Source organism: Phytophthora ramorum (genome assembly GCF_020800215.1).
Source record: "Phytophthora ramorum isolate Pr-102 chromosome Unknown Phyram_PR-102_s0012, whole genome shotgun sequence".
In the NCBI taxonomy this organism is placed as follows: Eukaryota; Oomycota; class Peronosporomycetes; order Peronosporales; family Peronosporaceae; genus Phytophthora; species Phytophthora ramorum.
In genome coordinates, this window is record NW_027150658.1 from 1,353,855 (window position 1) to 1,368,848 (window position 14,994).

Genomic DNA, 14,994 nt, shown 5'->3' on the forward strand with positions numbered 1-14,994 from the left:
GTGAGCAACAAAGATAAAGGCAGCTCGTGATCGGTATTTTCTACTGCCATGTCTGGCTGAAAGGCTCTATTCTACTTGGCTAACCAAATCGTACATGCGACTTGGGGCACGCTCCCCGATTACCTCGCACAGGATTCTTGCTACCAGCAGTAGCCGCTGGCAATGGAGCAGCCGGCTCTGCAGTAGCACCACTCAACTGCCGATTCAACTGTTCCAAGGATTGGCGGCAGTTGTTGGCGTACTCCTCGACCATTATCTTGCGCCGCGCAGCCAGCTGCAGCTTGGACGACCCCAGCACGACGCCCAGCACACTTTCAAGGCACACCAGACGATCTCGGCGTTTATCGACGCTCACGACCTTCTCCACCGTCTCCACCAGCGTGAACAACGCTGTAGTGAGCGAAACCACCTCTGAATGCTCGAATCCCGGCCACAGCGAGTCCACGACCGTGACCATGCGACTCAGATTCACATCGTACGCGCCCAACTTGAACTTGTCACGCAGCATACGCACCTCTCTTGAGCATAGATTCAGCAGAGATCGAGCCTTTTCGACGGACTCGCTCTTCTTCTCTTTGCTTGAGGCAACATCCTTAGTCTTCGTTCTCTTCGTCGGCGTACGACTCGCCAACGCCGACTCGCCGTCGTCTGGCAGCGCGATCGCCCGCTTCTTCTTACTCTTCGTAGTCACTGTAACTGGCGACGGAGCTGCGGTCTCCACTTGTTTCATCTTATCCAGCTTCTTGTCGACGTCCCTAAACAATATGATCGTCAATAAAAGAAGTTCTCCACTGCAAATTTCTCGATCAAACCCTACCGATGCCAGTCCTGAAGCTCCGGGCATTTCCCTGCTATTTTCTTGACAGCTCTGCCCAGTCGAACGTGCGACATCCAATTCTTCTTTTCTTCTGCTAGCAGCTCAAGGCCATGGCTCACAACCTTCAGCACGTGACTTTTCCACCACTTGCGCTTCTTCTCGTCCACCTCCGCCAAAACGGGCATCACCCTCCCCAGTCGTTTAATTTGAGTCACTGCGTCGTGCACTTTTCCATTCTGCACAATCAGCTTGGCGAGTGTCTTGGCCTCTTGGAACTCCGCTAAGTCCCCGTCCTCCTCTTTGACGCCATCCTCGTGCGGGTTCGAAAATAAGCTCAAGACGGACGATTCTAACTGGGTCTGCATCGCTTCTAGCTCGACCAGCAGCTCCTCCGACACCGCGGCCCGTTGACCGGCCTCGAGCCGTCGCGTCGCGTCCTCCACCTGCTTCACCTGCGCCATGGCGGCCGCGCATGCGTCCATCTCACCCTTGGCGCGCTGAAGGTCCTGCTCCAGCGCCTGGCAGCAGTACTTGCGGCGCGTGCCCTCGTCCAGCCGCACCAGGATGCGCCTGAAGCCACTCAGGCGGAGCAGCTCCTGCTCGTCCGGCGCCATTGTTGGAATTGCGACTTCTGTCGATTGGTGTGGACCCCACATAATTGTAAACAGAAGTCCAATTTCTTACTCTTACGCACAAACTACCAGTATACTACACTTCACATTCACAGCACGGCGACCATCACTTCCTGAACAACGCGAAGGGTGTTGGCAATGGCGGTGGCGGTCGGGCGTTTTGATGGCTCCTTTGACAAGCATCGCTTTATCAGTGTTCGTAACGCTGGCACAGTCGATGAAACGTCTGAATGCAGCTTTCCCATTGCTGCTCGGTGCAGAATTGTCCTGTCTAAGGGCATTTTCTCACTAGGATCGCGAGAATCACTGACAGGGATCTCGTTCGCGGCTAGCTCCGTGAGCAACACGCCAAAACTGTAGATATCTGCAGCTGGTCCGCAGCTTTTGTCTCCCCGAATCACCTCTGGAGCTAGCCATTGACCAGCTATTGTAGATTTCTCCCTCGATTCAGCCCGCGACGCCCCAAAGTCGCTCAACTTGGCCCTGACGTTCGGCGAAAGAAGCACATTCTTCGACTTGATATCGCGATGGACGAGTGGGGGCACGAATGAGTGCAAATACACCACCGCCTCGATCACGCCGAGCGCAATGTCAAATTTGTGGAACGTCCAACCCACAGGAGTGCTCGCCTGTGACAGATACTGCCGAAGATTTCCTCCATCCATGTACTCGAACAAAGCCTGTAGGTCGTTTTCGGTTGTCCAGGCTGCTCCAACATGGTTGACGAGGTTGGGGTGGTGGATGTTCGCTGTCAGCTTGATCTCCTTGACGAAAGTTTCTGTATGCAACCTCGTTCGTCGTTCCCGTCGGAGTCGTCTGGACGCCAGTAGTTGCGTGCTCTGGTATCGCACAAGCCAAACAGTGGTGTGCTCTCCACTACCAAGCTGCTTGATGTCCTTGAGATCAGACGCCCGCAGTTGTAGCGATAGCAACTCGGGGTCGTTCCAGATCGTCAGGAATCGACGTTGTCTACCTCTTGCTTCGGCCTCTTCAGTTGTCCTCGATGACGGGTAGCTGGAGTTGGTATCCGTGGTTGCTGGATATCTGGTACTTCCTTCATTTTCACTCAATGGTGTCGCAAAAACAATAGTATCGTTTGGGCTTAGTGAGCTCTGCTCTGAGGTTTGCACGACCGACGGCTGTTCTCGATGAAGACCATTGTCCATAGTACAGAAATGTTCTCCACTATTGGGCTCGCGGTAGTTCAATTGAGAGGACTGAACTGCTCTCTTCCATCGCAGATAGATGTACAGAAGACCAATGACGAACAGTACGAGCAAGATCCCACCAATTACCCCCACAATCACACTAGTAGACGATGACGAGTTCGTGGTGGTGGTGCTATCCGAGTCTGTCGAGCACGATGCAGACTCAGACTCGCCATCAATGCACAAAGTGATGTCGTGCACAGTGATTTGCTCGGTATCGTCACATTCCAGACCCACAGAGAAATCAGAAGTAGAGAGCCCTAAGGCGTCCAAGTTGTTCAGGAACTCCACTTGGTTGCGCGCAAATGTTCGAGACGCGAATGAATTACCAGATAGGTTTCTGTCAAGACAAAAACTGCGAGTGAGCCAACATTCAACAGCAAAAATTGAAGCAGCCCAGGTTTGATAGCCACGTACAGAGTCTTCAGGTTTGAGTGGCGAAAGATGGCAGAGGGAAAACTTGTCAAGTTGTTGGCGTCGAGATACAGATACTCCAGGTTGGAAAATACGCCCGTAAAACTCGTTAGGTTGTTGCTCTTGATGCTCCTGCGCCGACATAATCAGTAAATCAACCTAAATCGCGTCCTTGTTGGTACGTACAGCGTGACGAGCGAGTCGATTGCGTCCGAACTGTCCACTGCCGTGATATAGTTGTAGTCCATGAACCTAAACATTACTGAAAACGTGGATATTCTGCTCCCCAACGGCCAATGCATGTAGTTACCTACAGCTGGTGAAGCGATGTGAAGTTGCCCAGTTCAGTCGGAATGGACGAGAGCAACGTGTTGTCTAAGTTGAGCAATTCCACGGAAGTCGGGATAAAATCTGGCAACGAGTCGGCTTCTTCCTGGAGATCGAGGTTCTGCAGCACCACCTCTCTCACACCCGAAGCTGACGAAATAAAGTCCGGTGTCAAGGTAACACCCGCCACTTTGCCTTGCGGATAGTCCTCGTCTGCACTTCCTCCAGCCATAATGCTGCATAAATAATCACAAGAGGTCAAATTTTACATAACGATGAATACATCGATCTGCAAGCTCAGAAACATCGTACAAGGTGGTGATTTCCGAAGACAAGTCGATTGTTCCGACAGCGATGCCTTCGTTGCTGCTTGTTGAGAATTCACCACTCGCCACTTCTGGCGGATTGCTAAACTCCACCGAGACGATTACAGTCGTCGAGTTGCCATCGACACTCTTGCACTCGAAACTGCAGTCTTCACCTGCCATGCAGTCAGGTCCTGTGCAACTGCCAATCGACGCAGAGGCTTCGCACAAGTTAAAGCCATCGCAGCCTGAACATCCGTCGCTGGTGATTGTCAAAACCCCAGGAGCACATTGAACATTCTCCCCAGTGGCGATGCCAAGCGCGCTCAATGCGGTTGGACTTGCCAGTGCCAGACCCACACTTAGGACAATAGCACCTCCCATTTTCCAACGCGCTGCAAATTTGAAAGTGGTCTCGGTGGGGACATGCAGACTTGGTGGTTGTCAAATCCTTGACTCATATGGTTCCAGAAGTGCGGTAAGGCCTGCTGTCAACGAGGGAATCCGCTCTTGTGTATCCTCGCGAGGGAGTCGCCAGGGTACAGCCAGTCACTGTATTTGGATAGCGTCCAGTAAGTGATTCCGGCACCAACCATTAACTTCACTTCATTTAGTTTACGTGTTGAGGTGTCAACTCACTACATGTACTTACTTTCAGCCTTGCCACCTATTTGTACTGCACGGTCACTGCGAAGAAGCCACGTCCTGCTGGATTAGTCGCAGTTCGTACGCGATCCCTGGAGCGCTCGGTCTCCTGGATGGGTCTTCATCGAGACATCGCTCTATCAAATCTCGCAAAGACACTCCACACGTTGCTCTCACCTCCGGGTGCAGCTTTCCAGTCGCTACGCGGTGCAGAATAGTCAAGTCCGACATTATCTTGCCGTTGGAAGCTCGGACTTGATCGTACGGGATCTGGTTCGTGTCCAGCTCGGTGAGCAGCACACCAAAGCTGTAGATATCTGCTGCGGGTCCGTAGTCTGCATCGCCGCGAATCACCTCCGGAGCCAACCATCGACCTGTGCCAACGCCGCCAGTCATTGTCTTGTCCGATGACCTGAATCGAGACGTGCCGAAATCGCTTAACTTTGCCTTGAAATTGGACGAGAGCAACACGTTCTTCGACTTGAGATCCCGATGGACAAGTGCAGGCACGAGCGAGTGCAGATACACGAGGGCCTCAATGATATCAATGGCGATGCCGAACTTGTGAGGCGTCCACCCACTCGGCGTGCTCACGTGTGCTAGGTACCGCCTGAGGTCACCTCCTTCCATGTACTCGAGCAGCATCTGGAGGTCCGTTTCCACTGTCCACGCTGCTCCGATGAGCTTCACGAGGTTCGGGTGATCGAAGTTCGAAATGAGCTTGATCTCCTCCACGAATGCTGCTGTGTGCTTTTTCGTACGTCTCTCCGGTCGAAGACGCTTGGAAGCCAGTATTTGGAGCTTCCGGTAGTGCACCAGCCAAACCGTAGCGTAGGCTCCGCTACCAAGTTGCTTGATATCCTTGATCTCTGCTGCGCGTAGCTGCAGCGAAAGGAGATCGAGGTCATTCCAGATCGACATAAACCTCTTTGCCTTTCCTTTTGAGCCGGCCTCCGCCGTTGACATGAACGAAGGATACGTCGAAATGGTCTTGCCAGTCCCGGCTACTTCTGTGGTGACAGCATCCTCGCGTGTTGCCGTCGCTGTCGCGATGCCCATAGAAACATCACTGGGCCTGGGAATGACCATGTCAACTCCCGGTGGACTCCCGTGGTTGCCATACGACTGCTGCATGTGCTCCAGCCAAACGTCCGAAGACGACATCTGGTCACTGCTGTACCCGAACGTCTCGCTTGCCCCTGAGCATCCAGCTTTGTTCTCCTTCCGTCGGTACAGAACGAACAGAAAGCTAGCAAAGAGCACCACCAGAAGTCCGCAAATGATTCCCACGATCACGCTCGTCGAAGATGACGAAGAAGACGACGTCGAGGTACTTGTGCCTGATCCATCCGCCCCATTTGTGCTTGTCGTGCTGCTGTCGCTGTCCGTGTAACTCGTTACGGAGCCTCCGTCGGTGATGCACACGGCCACGTCGCCTATGGAATTTAGAGCGGAGTCGTCACAATTCGCGTCCTCACTGAAGTCGGAAGCAGACAGCCCCAATGTCTCCAGCTTGTTCAAGAAATTTGCCTCGTCACTTGTGAAGTCCCGAGAAGTTAGCGGGTTTCCGGTCAGGTTTCTGTCGTCACAACATGAAAAGTAAGACGACTACGAAAAACGATAGGTAGATGCAGTTTCTGAGCAGACGTACAAGCTCTTCAGGTTGGTGTAGCTGTAAAGGACACTAGGGATGTTTGTCAAGTTGTTGCCACCCAGATCTCTGCAACGACATCAATAAAAACACAGTCGAGGTAAATTAGTCAACTAGCCTGGACCGTATCGCCGACTGCTTCACGTACAAAGATTTCAGCTTGGAGAAAACGGCCGTGAAATTCCCGACGTCGTTGTTGTTCATGCTCCTGTATTGCGATAAACCAGTCAACAAGAGCCTCAAAATTCCAGCAAGTTTGCATACTCTGCGTACAAGGTTGTGATGGAGTCAATCCCTTCCACCGAATCCACAGTCGTCACGTAGTTGTTGTCCAAAACTCTGCAATTTCCAGCCACAAGTTAGCAAATAAACCGCGTATTTCTGTCAGCACAAGCCACGTACAATTCCTTCAGGACTTGCAGAGTGCTGAGTTTCGCAGGGAGCGCCGTGAGGAGCGTATTACTGAGGTCTAACGACTCGATCGACGACGGAAGAAACGCTGGCAGCGTGTCGATCTGGTTTTTCAGGCCGAGATTCTGCAGCCCCACTGTGGTGACCGACGTGGCCCTTGAGATGAGATTCGAGGATAATATAATACTGGAGACCTTGCCTTTGGGGTACTCCACCGCTGCGCTTCCCCCTGACGCAATACTTTGTAAAAATGTCAATAACCAACCCCAACGACATTGAAATACACTGCGACCTACAAAGTGGTGACGGTAGAAGACACGCTGATCTTCCCGAGCGCGGTGACTTGGTCGTTGGACACTGACGGCCACTCGCTCGTCTCGTCCGGATAACTCGCCAGGTCTGCTGCTGTATAGCCGCCGGCCGCCAGTTCCTCGTCGCTTTTGTAGTCGCCGAATTCCACGAGAACGACCAATTTCTCGGAGCTCGCGTCCACACTCAAGCACTGGTAGGTGCAGGCTCCATCGGTCTCGCACCCAGAGCCCGAACAACTCGAGGCCGACGTGAAGCCCAGGCACAAATCGTAGTCGTTGCAACCTGAACATCCCTCGGTCGCGAGTGTCGTGGAACCGCCGGCACAGGCGGCGATGGCGACATGGGGCACAAGGCACCAAAGCAGCCCCAGAGCCACTAGATGTCGGACCCAAACGCCCTCGGGTGCCATCTCCGATAATGCAGAATGGCTCTAACGTTAGCCTTGATTTCGATGAGCCATTTGGTGATAACAACTGATCAATGCAGAGGAGCGACACGGGCTCTCTTGGCGACAGAGAGTCCACACCGAAACGTTGAAGCGCATGCTGGCCAGCAGTAGAAGTGCGCCAACTGACGAAGGTGCAGCTGTAAGGGAATAAAGGCGACTGAACCCTCGCATGTGGGGCTACGATGGAGACGCCATCTGCAGTCGATTGCTGTGGTGGGGTGGCATGAAGGTTGCTCTAAGTACTCGTGTTGCTCTAAGTACCTGTGTTGCTCTAAGTTACCCGTGTATGGTGATGGTGATGTAGGCTACCAGGTAAGCTTACCACGTCATGGTGGTCCATTCCTATCGGATCAGCTCGTTGCCAGTTCATTACAGAACATGTAGACGACACTTCGATTGACATGTGAGCCCGAAGTTCAGCTCACAATCTTGTACACCAAGCCACAAAAAGAATATCTAAATGCTCATCAAAAACAGGAAATGTACAGCAAAATAGCGAAATATACAGCAAAGTTCAACGACACATTATAGGCTAACATTTCATGCACCCATGTACCATCCTTTTGGTACCGTGTCCGTTGCCAGTCAATCATTAGACCACCATGAGCGGCTTCGAGCGCATCCTGGCGCGCGTCGGCGGCGACGCGCTGCGCTCGTACTGCTCATCGGCCATCGAGGACGAGCTGCGCAACCTGCAGACGCGTCTGCGCAGCTGTCTGGAGAGTGTGGAGCAGGCGCAGAAGGTGCAAGAGGCCGTGGCCAAGCTGGACGTGCCGCTGAGCCGCGAAAACGCTGCCAGTTGCGCCGACGTCAAGCGCAAATACGCGCGATTCAGCGCCGACCTGGGCGCGTTCGTCGACGAGCAGCGCAAACTACAGGCGGAGGCGCCAGAAGCTGCCGACGCGCAGGGCGAGAAACTGGGCAGAGAGCGCGTCACCAAGCTGCTGGGCAAGATCCAGCACCGCATCACGCGCAAACGCAGCGACGCGTGGATCGACAAGAACTTGGCGGACGTGGAGACCATTGCAGCAATCATTGGAGACGAGGAATTTGCAGGACCCGATAAGGCGTTGCGCAACGAGTTGGTGCTGGTGCTGGACCATTTCATCTCGGCCGTGCTGCTGAGTCCTTTGACGAATCACAAGACGCTCGAGAAGATGGAGAAGGTGCTGAACAAGTTGTCCGGAGTGCATGACGATATCGACGCGTATATTAAGTGAGTGGGTGAATGGGTGGGAGGAGATTGGTGCGAGACTGACGGGGATTTGTGTTTTAGGTCGTCCAGTGAGCTGTTGACGAAGAAGAGGGCGGTGCAGGAGAACAATATTGTGGACGCGGAGCCTCGGGTCAAGAGGCAGAGGGTGGACACAGAGCCGCAGTCGGAGTTCCTGGTCAAGGTGGAGCGGGCGGCGGCGGCGGTGGCAGCGGCGGAAGTGGAGGGAAATGATGCGGTGTATGAAGTGTTCGTCTCGGATCTGCCCTGGGGCACCACCAAGGAGGCGGATGTGGCGTCGTATTTTGGTATCGCCGGTGTGGTGGTGTTGGTGCAGATGCCGACAATGACCGATGGCAGCACTGTTGGTGTCGCGGTCGTGCGGTTTGCCGCGTTGGAGGGCATGACGCTCGCACTGCGGATGGACGGCTACCCGTTCAATGGCAAGAACATCCGCGTGGCCGTCCACAAGTCCAAGTAGGTCTCGTGCTCCATGAGCACAGCCAGCGTTACGTATCATAGATCTTAGAAGCAACACGAGCATAAGTAAACAACAAGCTGAGTACAGCGAGTTATAATACTTCCTACGGCACCATGAGTTTGCACTCAAGTTACGTCGACGTGGTATTAATACATGTAGCAAGCGGGATTGAATATTTTATTGTAATAGCTGCTGCATGTGTAGCTCACAGCAGCACGCCACCGGAGCGGGTCTCCTTGTTTTCAATATTGCTGCTCTCAGCGATTTCCGTCAAAAAATAATTCGAGAACTTCTTCATACACCTGGACACAACAAACACACGTGTAAAACACAAACGATATCAGCAACTATCCACCCAGTTCCCTCAGATATTTGCACTTACGGGCGCAGGAATGCCGGCAGCTCACCCAGGGTGAGCTCAAGCTGCTCAACAATTGCGTGTAGGTCGTACAGCGCTAACTTGATCGTCGGACGCAGCGGTAAATTCAAACCCACTGACACGATACTCATGATCGCACGCCCTATCTCGTCCACCTCCTCGTCTGTGATGCGTTTGTGCGCAAATAAATACCCGTCCAGGTCGTCGATAGTCAGGTGTTTCGTGTCGACCAAAAACGAGTGCAGCTGCTTAACAGCCACGGGGAACTCAATCAACTGAGTGGTTTTCTCCGCCTTCTCCAGCTTGGTAGCCATGTCCAGACAAGGCGAAAAATCCTCATCCGAGTCGGAATCGAACACCTCCAACTCCATCGCCGACTCTGAATCCGACAGCTCCACCTCCAGCTCCACCGCCGACTCTGAATCCGACAGCTCCACCTCCAGCTCCACCGCCGACTCCTCGGAAGACTCAAACACTTCCAACTCCATTGGAGACTCTGCCACTGCTTCACCAACTGAAGCCTCTTCTAAGTTGTCTTGGATCTGATCATCACTTAACGTCACTGGTTCCTCCTTCATACACACACTAGCGCCACGCGGTCTCCGCACCAACCCACACGGCAACGCATCACTGTCGTTATCACCCACCACCACTTTCTTCTCGTTCTCCGTCCCCACGTCTGCAACCCCCACGTCCGATTCGTCCTCCACTGTAGCCACGTCGTGTCCACTTTTGTCTCTTTTAACGTCTACGTTCTCTTCTGTCCACCTTCCGTCCTCCGTCATGATAACCTTTCTGTCCTCCTCAATGGTCCTTCTCTCCGGTCGCTTCCGCTTCTTCGTCCTCCTTTCCACCTGCAAATGATCCACTGCCGTCGTTAACCTGTGCTGCAACTGCTCCACGCTTTGCAGCTGCGCCGCTAGCCCCTGGAACAGCCAATCGCCGCTCGGCCGCAAATGCTTCGCCGCCGCCTGCAGCTGCCTTAGCGCCGTCAGAGACGCCACCGCATGGCGCACCCGACGATCCACCGACCGACACTCCTTGTTCGCCACTTGCTGTAGCTTTTCCTCCAGCTCCGGGCGCTCCACGCGCGCCAGTATGGACGCATACACGGACTCGTCGCCATCCGAGCCCACCATTAATTGCTGGAAGTGGAGGTTGGTGTACGTAATTATCCAATATCAAAGGAAGAAGATAAAATGTGATACGTGATTGTATCCGGATACGCAGGTTTTCATGTTGAAGTGAAAGGCAACATCGCTCTAAGTCAACGTTCTTACTGCACTTTCATGATCGAGAAGGAAGTGCTGGGACACCCCTTTTTCCAGTGGAAAAGCGCTTGCTGTGATAACACGTGGTGGTTAGGCGGGCTATGAGGCAGGAAGACGGCATTCGTTCCGGTGGATGGAGACCATCCAATATATATAATTTCTGGCGCGAACGGTGGATGCTGCAGTATTCTGCTGGGCAGCTTGGATGTCCCAGCCCCGACACCGGCACAGGCTTCGCCTTCCAGCTGCAATGGTATTTTGGAGCGATTCATCGTCCGTCTTCCCTCGTTCGCTCGCACTTCCTCGAAACGCTAGTTGAGAAACCTCTCAGCCACATAGCTAATGCAAAGTGTATTTTGGCCGTTGCGCCCATTCGAGCTACGAAATATTGCGTGAGCATGTAGCAGTTCCGATCAAAGCTGAACCTCAAGTGGCCAACGGATCGATGAGCGAGCTTCAAGCGGATAGGATTGATGACCGCAGAGAGCTCTAGTCCGCGAGTGCAGGGGCATGCGTTGTGCTTTCGTTTCCTGACGACTTGTGACCGCGAAACCCTCAACCGATTTTGAAACGACCACTGGCTACCACACGCCCAACGAGTAAGCCCAAAGCATTAGTTTGCAAATTTCTAGCAGGGCAGCCCAGCAAAAGAGGAGTGCTGTAGGTGTGCTCAGCTGCAGACGGAAAAGATGGTTGGTCGACTTCCACCGCACAATACGCCGAGCGGGTACGTTCACTCCACCTTGCTCTGAAATGGCCTTGAATGTGCTAACGTGGTGGTGACCTGTATGCAGCGACCTGACAGTGCCATTGAACGTCGGCGATGCATCTGACGACGAGAGCGCGAGTCGTCGCGGGTCGAGCTCCCTCGTGCGTCGACCCCAACGCAGAGGAACTGGTAGCGTTGGTAGCGAGGACTTTGCCGACAAGGCAGCAAAGCTGCGAATTGCGTTCGATGGCGGTCGCAAAGGCTCACTGGAGCAGCAACGCTTTTCTCGTGAGACCACTTAGTTGCTGTGGACGTAGTGCATCAATTGACCGAATCGTTTGTTCTGACAGGTGAATTCCGATTCAATGCCCAATTATCGCTCCGAGTGGCGTGTGGGGTGTTGATCGCGTCCTGCATCCAAACGCGCGTATCCGACTATGAACCTACAAACGCCTACGGCAAGAAGTGGGTGCTGTTCCCTTCGTGGTACTATCTCGGTGGTTTGAGTTACTGCGCTATCGCCGTTCTCTTCACGACGGGGAAAACCATTGGCAGCACGCTCATGATCGTTTGGCAGGCCTTCCTGGGCGTGGGGATGGCGCTCGTGTACAACATTTTGCTGTTCGCGTGCATGGATGTGCACACACTGGATGAAAGTGCTGAGGATCCTTACCACGGCTTCATCGAGATTAAGCAGGCCTTCTCCGCCAGCACCTACTGGGTGAACCTACACAACTTCTACACGGTGTTGCCTTGGATGATCATTTTCACGGTGGCAGTACTGGTGTTTCCGTTCTCAGCCACGACCAAGAAGTTTGCGGTGGCTAACAACCTATACTTCGGTACGTCTCAAGATACCAGGGTTTCCTGACTCGAAGTACTAACCTCTTTGTCTTCAGTTCTCACGATCATTAATCCAGCGGACCCAATCTCGGGATCAGGGCTCAAAACGTCGGAGGATTCGCATTTCCACACTGCCAACATCCTGCGCAACCTGGCAGTGTACTTCTTCGTGGGTATTATCGGCTCGCTGGTGTCGTTGGTCATCATGTTCATACCTTACCCAATCTTGTACGTATTGCTCTCGGAAGAGGTTAGAGCTGATAATGAGACTGACACTTGTCTGTTGGACGCAGTGCGATGAAAAAACTACGAAAGGACTCTGTTTGCGCGGCTGCAGACATTTTGGACCTTTTGAACATCATCGTGGACTCGTACTGTTTCAAAAACAAGAATGTCGAGCACATGCACTTCCTGAAACTCAAACTTCAGCGCAAATTTGACGCTGCTGCAGCCCGCCACCGCCGCATGGAAGCGCTTCTAACTGACGCATGGTGGGAGCAGTCTTTTGGGTTCCACTACGCGCTGGGCTTCCACCGGCCCATCATGTTTAACTACGTGAAGTTGGTGGGGTCCCTGATCGCAGATCTTCGCACACTGAGTTACGCCATGCAGCTCGAGAAATACGAGCACCTTCACTTCACGTACATGAAGGTGCTGCAGCGTGAGGTCTACATCATCCAGACCCGTTCAGGGGACTTGCTCAACGAAATTGCACGCGAAGCGCAGTCGGCCTCCCGTGGTACGTTTTGTTGACCATCTTTTGTTGGGTATTTTTCAGGTAGCTAATCCACTTGTCAACGATGGTACAGAGGTGAAGCTTTTGTCAATCCCGCGACTGGAGGCGCAAATGGAAGCAACTCTGCACCGATACCGCTCAACGCAAAGCAAAACGCTGCGTTCGTACCCAGTCACCGTTGAAGAAATGGCTGGAAACGTGCCCCTCAACCTCTTCCTCTTCTCGCTCAACTCCTTCTGCAGCACGATGATCAATTTCCAAGACATCCACAACAAGAAGAACTACACGGACGTGCACCGTATCCGGTCGTTCCTCATGGCGTCCGTCACGAATTTCTTCAAGGCTCACCACTACACCAATGGTCATGTCATGCTGGCCGCCTTCAGAGGTTCTGTAGCCATTGTGCTGGGTATCTTCCTGTCGGTGTACGTCTACGCTTTCAACAGCACCGTTCCTTCAACGATCGCCTACGTTTTAGGCAGTTTTATCGGCGGCTCGTTTCGAGCGACTGTGAACCGCGTGGGGGGTGTTGTGGCCGGCAGTGTTGTTCCGTCGGTTTTCCAGTTCTTCATCGCGCAAATTTGCGACCCAGAGTACCTGAACGTGGTTCTCTCCAACGTGGTGCTGTTCGTCTGGGTCAGTATCTCCATGTACGTCTGCTATGTGGGCGGCTACAGCTCGTACGCCGGTCTAGTTTCAGCCTTCGTGTCCACGGGCATTTTGATGCGCCAGTCCGACACGTGCTACGCCAGCGCCTTGGATAACGCCTCGTCCATCGCCATTTCGTCGTACTCGAGTCTCGCGCAGACATCCGTAGGCATCGTGCTCTTCATTGTCGTGGAGCTTCTGCTGTTTCCCAAGAGCGCGACGCACTTGCTGCGTAGGAACATCCAAAAGACCCTCAAACTGCAGCTCGAAGTCTTCGAGGTGCTATTCGGTCACCACCTCACGAGCTCCAGTACCATGGACGCTGACACAACCGAAAGACTGCGCGATATTCTCCAGGTGAAGATCCCAGCAAAGCACTCGGAGCAGGCAACTCTGCTAGCCGAGGCTCAAGCAGAGCCGCTCATGTGGAGGCCGGCGTTCTCGGTTCAGAAGTACGAAAAGGTCCTCGAAAGCTCACGTCGACTGCTGCACAACAACACGCTGCTCTTCAAGCTCGTGCGCTGGTTCGACTACCGGATCGATCACAACCGAGTTCACCTGAACAGCATCGACATTCGCGACAGCCTCACTGCCCCGCGACCGTCAACGGATGCCAACACTACCCACGCCAAGTGGCAGCTCGCGACCGGGCAATTCCAGTCGGCCGTGACGGATTCGTTCAACACGTTGCAGATGCTGTTCGGCGACGCCTTCCTGTACTCTGACCCGGACCAAACCGCCATCTTCATGCAAATGAAGGAGGCCTTCCGTCTTGCAGACAAGGACTGCAGCGGTGAAATCGACGCGGATGAGGTGGCCGACATGCTCGAGACCATCTTCGCCCAGTCTGGCGCCGTAAAGGAAGGGGAGATCCAAAAGTACGTCGAGGAGTTCATGCGCGTCGTGGACAAGGACGAGAGCGGCCTGGTGTCGTTCGAGGAGTTCATGGAGGCGTTGGAGAACGGCCTCAAGCTCGAAGTGAAGGTGTACAACCGACGGAAACCGAAGGCTCCAGCACTCCTTGCCCGGCGTGAGAACGCGCTTCCGTGTATCGACGAGGACGGTGATGATAGCGACGGCGACGTTCCCAAGGGTGAAGGCGACACTGGAGCTGTCCACCCCAGCATCAGCTTGAAGACTCCGCTCACGGCAGACTCCCTCAACGCGCTCGACGCCAAGGTCAACACTTCCCGTGCTCCAGTTCCTTCCCATGAGGGATACCGCAGATCATCGCAGGCTTCCTCCGTCGAGAGAGGCAGGAAGCCGTCGTCCGCTGCCTCGTCGCAGCCTGCAATGTGCCGCGCGCACGACGTCCTCAACGTGGAAGACTTCTCCACGAACGACATCGCCGCGCAGATGAAGACGGCGTACGTCGAGTGGCTGCTGGAAGACCGTCGGTACGAGAAGGTGTCAATGGAGGAGCTCCTGCTGCTCAACTGCCTCGTCAGCGGCGCCGAGGGCATCGCCAAGAGTCTCACCGACATGGCTGAGATCGTCGTCGCGTCCTGAACAACGCACAAGACACCACGCCAATACCTAGCGTA

At 53.9% G+C, this 14,994-nt stretch overlaps 5 protein-coding genes across 5 annotated transcripts; 2 read left to right on the top strand and 3 right to left on the bottom strand.

Moving 5' to 3' along the window:
- Positions 1-79: 79 nt before the first annotated feature.
- On the bottom strand, positions 80-1,431 carry KRP23_11672 (uncharacterized protein; the record flags this gene model as incomplete). Its single annotated transcript, XM_067882240.1, has 2 exons — positions 80-755; positions 818-1,431. The coding sequence occupies 2 exons, from the start codon at positions 1,429-1,431 to the stop codon at positions 80-82; spliced, it is 1,290 nt and encodes a 429-aa protein (XP_067740509.1).
- Positions 1,432-1,538: 107 nt separating this feature from the next.
- On the bottom strand, positions 1,539-7,131 carry KRP23_11673 (putative serine/threonine-protein kinase/receptor R826; the record flags this gene model as incomplete). The annotated part of the gene is made up of 11 exons (XM_067882241.1): positions 1,539-2,997; positions 3,075-3,203; positions 3,258-3,323; positions 3,386-3,634; positions 3,711-3,965; positions 4,956-5,927; positions 6,000-6,068; positions 6,148-6,207; positions 6,273-6,338; positions 6,402-6,650; positions 6,707-7,131. The coding sequence occupies 11 exons, from the start codon at positions 7,129-7,131 to the stop codon at positions 1,539-1,541; spliced, it is 3,999 nt and encodes a 1,332-aa protein (XP_067740510.1).
- Positions 7,132-7,772: 641 nt separating this feature from the next.
- On the top strand, positions 7,773-8,864 carry KRP23_11674 (uncharacterized protein; the record flags this gene model as incomplete). The annotated part of the gene is made up of 2 exons (XM_067882242.1): positions 7,773-8,386; positions 8,447-8,864. The coding sequence occupies 2 exons, from the start codon at positions 7,773-7,775 to the stop codon at positions 8,862-8,864; spliced, it is 1,032 nt and encodes a 343-aa protein (XP_067740511.1).
- A 205-nt stretch (positions 8,865-9,069) lies between these two features.
- Positions 9,070-10,382, bottom strand: KRP23_11675 (uncharacterized protein; the record flags this gene model as incomplete). Its single annotated transcript, XM_067882243.1, has 2 exons — positions 9,070-9,166; positions 9,247-10,382. 2 exons carry the CDS (start codon positions 10,380-10,382, stop codon positions 9,070-9,072), a joined length of 1,233 nt encoding a protein of 410 aa, XP_067740512.1.
- An 821-nt stretch (positions 10,383-11,203) lies between these two features.
- On the top strand, positions 11,204-14,959 carry KRP23_11676 (uncharacterized protein; the record flags this gene model as incomplete). Its single annotated transcript, XM_067882245.1, has 6 exons — positions 11,204-11,241; positions 11,309-11,511; positions 11,574-12,065; positions 12,123-12,294; positions 12,360-12,805; positions 12,876-14,959. 6 exons carry the CDS (start codon positions 11,204-11,206, stop codon positions 14,957-14,959), a joined length of 3,435 nt encoding a protein of 1,144 aa, XP_067740513.1.
- Positions 14,960-14,994: the final 35 nt, after the last annotated feature.